General features: G+C 50.0%; 1 protein-coding gene across 1 annotated transcript; it reads right to left on the minus strand.

Annotated features, from left to right (window-relative positions):
• Window positions 1-817: 817 nt before the first annotated feature.
• fbxo5 (F-box protein 5) lies at window positions 818-5,318 on the minus strand. The gene is made up of 5 exons (XM_061228781.1): window positions 5,195-5,318; window positions 3,200-3,826; window positions 2,685-2,775; window positions 1,814-1,960; window positions 818-1,388 (listed from the first exon to the last, which is right to left on the minus strand). The coding sequence occupies exons 2-5, from the start codon at window positions 3,766-3,768 to the stop codon at window positions 1,137-1,139; spliced, it is 1,059 nt and encodes a 352-aa protein (XP_061084765.1). The 5' UTR covers window positions 3,769-3,826; window positions 5,195-5,318; the 3' UTR covers window positions 818-1,136.
• Window positions 5,319-5,627: the final 309 nt, after the last annotated feature.

The following is a 5,627-nucleotide window of genomic DNA, read 5'->3' on the forward strand; positions in this document are numbered from 1 at the left end:
GATATGAAATGCGTAGGCCAACCAATTTATTAAACCTGGAGAAGTTAGATCGCTCCATGGCGCCATCCTGAGGCCTAAAACAACGGCGCAGGCAAAACTGTTCCTTCATTAGGGCCGGGCCCGTTCATGAGGGTCGCGCGCGTTCATTTTTAAATGAGGGTCATAAAAGGGCAAATGTAGGGCTCGCGGTCACGACCAAAAGAAAAGAAACGAGGTCAGGCCCAAGCCAGAGACATCCGGTCTGCGGAATCTCCCATGTTGTTCAACTGGAATGTAAAAACGCAGTAATGCAGGGATCAAAGCCGGGCCCTAAATTCAAACCCAGCCAGGGTCTATATTCTAGCGGTTAATTAACGGAATTGGCGGAATTGACTGTCGGCCAAAAATGACAACACGGCAGGGAATAAAATAACGTGCGGAAAGATTCAGCCGGGATATCGTCAATAGAAGTGGTTGTTTCCATAGGTATATTAAGAGACAGCTCTATGGGTAACCAGGCAGCAGCCTGAAGATTATTCCTTCATGAAATATTGGGAGTGAACCCATTATACCATGGGCTTTTTCCCCAGATTGACATCAGTAATAAATGACAATTAGGATATTAAGGCGTGAGGAATGTGCTGGGGTTTCACAGCGATGCCACACCAATCCCTCCACAGCCCCAAACTCACCACCTGCCACCAAGATCCTGAAAAGTGAAACAACCAGTCAAACTTATCCCTGGTTATGGGTATGCAATTTGTTGTACGTCGCTCTGGATAAGAGCGTCTGCTAAATGCCAATAATGTAACGTAAAAAAACAATTTGACTTCAGTAATTTGAATTTCAGTAAGCTTTATTGAGTTGAACAATTTTCAATATTTACATTTTTACAATGAAAAGGGACAGAACAGAGACAATATTATATTTGACAAACATAAAAAAATGTTCATAAAAACTGATATTTTCAGAAATTTACAAGCACCACAGCAGTCCGTTTTGGTTCTTTTTGAATCCAGCAGGCATTCCAGTCCAGGGATACTGTCCGATAACCCTGGATCAGCGGAACGGACCCCGTTCTGTTCCGACAGCAGCTAAAACGCATCAGACTGAATAAATATTTAAAAGGCTAAAACGCGTGGGGGTATAAGAGCAGCTCAGAGGCGGCGCAGGGTGTGCTTGCAGGGGGCGCGGCCGGGGCGGGGGGTGGCGTGGGATTGGCCGGGGGACCGGCGGGCGCTGGGGCAGGGGGCGGAGCCGTGGTAGGAGGCGTGGCACAGCGTGCAGCTGACGAACTCGCAGCTCTGCCGCGTGCAGGCGGCCCGACGCAGGGCGGAGTCCACCAGCGCCGGGGAACGGCACCGCTGACAGGACCGCAGCGCCTCGTGCTGCTTCAGAGAGCCGGCCACCTGGAGACCACAACCACGTCACACACAACCACCTAAAGACCACAGCCGCGTCACACACAGCCGCGTCACACACACACAGCCGCGTCACACACACACAGCCGCGTCACACACACACAGCCGCGTCACACACACACAGCCGCGTCACACACACACAGCCGCGTCACACACACAGCCGCGTCACACACACAGCCGCGTCACACACACAGCCGCGTCACACACACAGCCACGTCACACACACAGCCACGTCACACACACACAGCCACGTCACACACACACAGCCACGTCACACACACACAGCCACGTCACACACACACAGCCACGTCACACACACACAGCCACGTCACGTAACCACAGTTTGACAGGCTAAGCTCAAAGCAGCACAGTGATGACACTGCACCCCAGGGGGACTGGGAGGGGGACGTTACCTCCTGAAACTCCAGGAAGCGGTCCCGCTGCGCGACCTGGCGATGAGGCGTCTGTATGGGGGTAGAGGCCAGGTGCTGCAGGGGCGTGAACACACCCCTGCTGACGGTCAGGTTCCGGGACAGAGGAGCCCCAAGCTTCCTGGAGTCCTGAGAGAAACACAGCCAGGTTAGCACACACCCTAAATACACCAAGTCAATCAAGTTCCAACAATGCCCAAATTCATGTTTTACACTTCCTTAAACAATTACAAGAATTTAAAAAAAAAAAGTTATGCACACCCACACAGTACCATCAAGACAATGGGTTTAAATCTATGAAAGTCACCCAACATGGATGAGCCCTAAAACTGCAGGACTTCCTCTCCGCTCCAACACCTCCATTTAAAACATTCCAGGGAACAAACAGTCCCGTGCTAGCAGGATTCACACAGTGCCGCCATGCCCAGGGTTCAAAGGTCAGGCTCACAACTGGGTGAGTTCAGCACAGTGGACAATGAAGTCAGGACTAGACCTGGGTCAAATACGTCATCATTTGGGATTCAATGCTCTCCTTCACTGCTTGACTGGGACGGGGAAGGGGAAGGTTGGAGGTTCTAATCCCGGTGTAGCCACCATAAGATCCGCACAGCAATTGGGCCCTTGAGCAAGGCCCTTAACCCCGTATTACTCCGGGGGGGGGGGGGGGGGGGATTGTCCTCTGCTTAGTCTAATCAACCGTAGCTCACTTTGAATAAAAGTTAGCCAAATAATTTACTATTCTGCTCAATTGCGCCAGGCTAGATCAATGGAGCACGGAAGTGCATTTGAATCCGAATGCATTGCACACGTGCCCCAGGTGCGGCGGCCGCAGGAGTTAGCGTTAGCGTCTTACCCGCAGCCTCTGCTCCGCCTCCCAGCAGCGGCGTTGTGCGCGCGGGTCCCCGGAGATCACCCTCCGCCACGCCCTGCTCACCCGCTTACAGCTGCAGGAACACCACACGCTCCGTTAAGACAGCACACGCAACACAACTCCTAAACACAGCCAGTGCGGAGGAGGGCCAGGATTACCGAGTTAGCCGGGCAACTCTACAGAGTCAAACGGGGAACGGACGTTTTTACGCCAGTCCACGTTCCAGGTTTTACTCTGAATTTACCCAGGCAACTAATCCTGCTTTGTGAAACCCAGCCTGGTTTACCAAGTTAGTCGGATAACTGCACCGAGTAAAACCCGGAAACCCCTCAAATATGGAACAAGGATTAAAGCAGTTAACCAACACCAGCCACACAAAACAGGCCCCGAGGGAATCTTGCTTCAGCCTGGAGGCCTGAAATGAAACGGTGTGCATGTACATGGAGGTCAGACAGCCACAGTGCTGCCGGGCGGCACGGGAGGGAACACGGACGTACTTCACGAGGTCGACGTCGTCGAGCAGCGCCAGGATCCAGGTCAGGATGTGCCGCATGCCTTTCTCCAGCAGGCCCTGGAGGACGTCCAAGTGCTCCAGCCCCATCTCCCCCCCGACCACGTTGTGCAGGCCGAACTGCCCGGCCAGGGCGTGGACCACCGCCCAGTCGTACGTCCCGGTCCTCTGGAAGCCCTTGCGGAGCTCCCGGCACACGGCGCGCTGGAACTGCAGCGCCGGGAGCTTGGGCTCCGCCGGGCTGGGCTCCGCCGGCAAAACGGCGGCCACGGGCGAGCAGCCGCCGCCGCCCAGGACCGGCGTAACGTAGCCGCTGTCCTCCTGGAGCTCCCCGCAGCCCAGCAGGCTGCACGACGGCGACGCCGCGCGGTTCTCCTTGTTCAGGGAGCTCAGGTCCTCGCAGGAGTCGAAAGTTATGGCCTTCACGCAGGACGGTTTCAGGGCTGTCCCGCATACCGGAGGAGGCTTTTTGGGTGAAGTCTGGTCTGACACCTTGTCACAATGCTCCATTTTAGGGATTGGAGGGACCTCCGGCTTGGCAAAAGGGCTTTTCATATTTATTTATTTATTTATTTATACAATCTTTACTTTTTCTTTAAGTTTCTTTAAGACCCTGAAAAACACAGGAAGCGAATAAAATCATTAGTCTAAATAGCTAAATGGTAGTCATTTGTATAGCGCTTTTTACAGAGGACTGTCACAGACGCGTTAGAGAAACGGCAGGGCAAACGAACCCGCAAACGACCACATGAGGTAAAAACTCCCCCCCCAAAAAACCCCACAAACAATGGCAACAAAATAATCCACACTTGGGCGGCCTGTAGCGTGGTGGTTCAGGTGCATGACTGGGAGACGCAAGGTCTGTGGTTTTAATCCCGGTGCAGCCACAATAAGCAAGGCCCTTAACCCTGCATTGCTCCAGGGGAGGATTGTCTCCTGCTTAGTCTAATCTACTGTACGTCGCTCTGGATAAGAGCGTCTGCCAAATGCCAATAATGTAATGTAAAATATGCTGAAATATTTTGCGATACCGTGAGTGTCAAATTAATCATTTAAACCACACAACCCGAGCAGTGACTAGCAGAGAAAGTCGGATTGATGGTCGGGTAACACTGCGACACTGTTCACTACACTACTTGTGCTGAAGTGGCAACTAAGCCTCCCATGATTAAAAATAAAGGTTAAAAATAAAAATTACAATAAGGTTAAATTATTGGATTTGACACGGTCCACGTTAGCTTTGGGGTAGCTCTGGCGCCTAAAACGCAATATGCTAATTCCAAGGAAACCATTTTAGCGCCCCATCTCCGGACCAGACTTTCGGGTTTTTGGGGGCCCATCCCATAAAGTAGCCATTTAACAACACCTTTCTTCAACGCTTTACATGGAGTAAAGCACTTTCTACTCTTTCTAAAATTAGACAGTCAGGAAACTTCTGAATTAAAAAACAAGGCAGCATGAAAGTCAAGTCGGACCGAGCTTGCGTTACTTCCTTGCATAGCTAGCCAGCTAGCTAACCACACAGCACATTGTCATTTTGCCAAGCGAATTAATTAGGTTATTTACACGGACAGGTTTCAAAATAAATAGCTAAAATAAAAACTTGGAAGGCGGAGAAGCATTGCTTGCTAGCGGAAACGTCAGCAAACTAACATCAGCCAGGCGTCCATTACGTGTCAAGCTGGCAACCGAGATATGCACATTTCCGCACTGCAAAGACTTCGAGACCATTTTAGAAAGTCTTTTCTGGATTTATTAATTTACGGAAACAATCCATCTCGCCCCAGGATTAAGTTTGCAGGAAAGTAAATTAATTGCACGTTAGCTAGCTAGCTAGTAAACAACTTTTAACACTGCCTGCTAGCTCCGTAAATTAAGTAGCACTAGCCAAGATAACTGCATTAAATACACATTCTAAAAATCAACGGGACTAGTTAGCATCTTAAGAAATGTGCCTCTGTATTAAATATGATAATCTTACCTTTTAAGTTAATTATTTTCGCGCGAAGCCTCTGAGTTTTGTTACCTGACTAGTATCATTGAATTGCAGGACTGAAAAAGCGCCAGTTATGTAGTTTGAAATTTGCAGCCAAATAGTACAGCCAATCCGAGCCGAGAGCGGGATACCTTTAACTTCACAGAAGAACCAATGGTCGCTGCCGCTCGGTTTGCGAGTGACGCGGGCGATGACGCAATACGTTATCTGGGGATTCTGCAGATGCGTAAAAAGCGCCAACAAAGCTTATTGGAGACGAATGAAGAATAGTATAATAATAAATGTGAGCAAAAATATTAATAATTAAAGAGTACGTTTTTTAAAATATTTTTACAACATTCTAAGCCAGTGTTCTAGAACTCCTTGCTTTCAAATCTTGCCGGCGGTGATTGTTACATCAGCATTCGAATGTTCAGTT

This window comes from Conger conger, chromosome 18 (genome assembly GCF_963514075.1).
Source record: "Conger conger chromosome 18, fConCon1.1, whole genome shotgun sequence".
Taxonomy (NCBI): domain Eukaryota; kingdom Metazoa; phylum Chordata; class Actinopteri; order Anguilliformes; family Congridae; genus Conger; species Conger conger.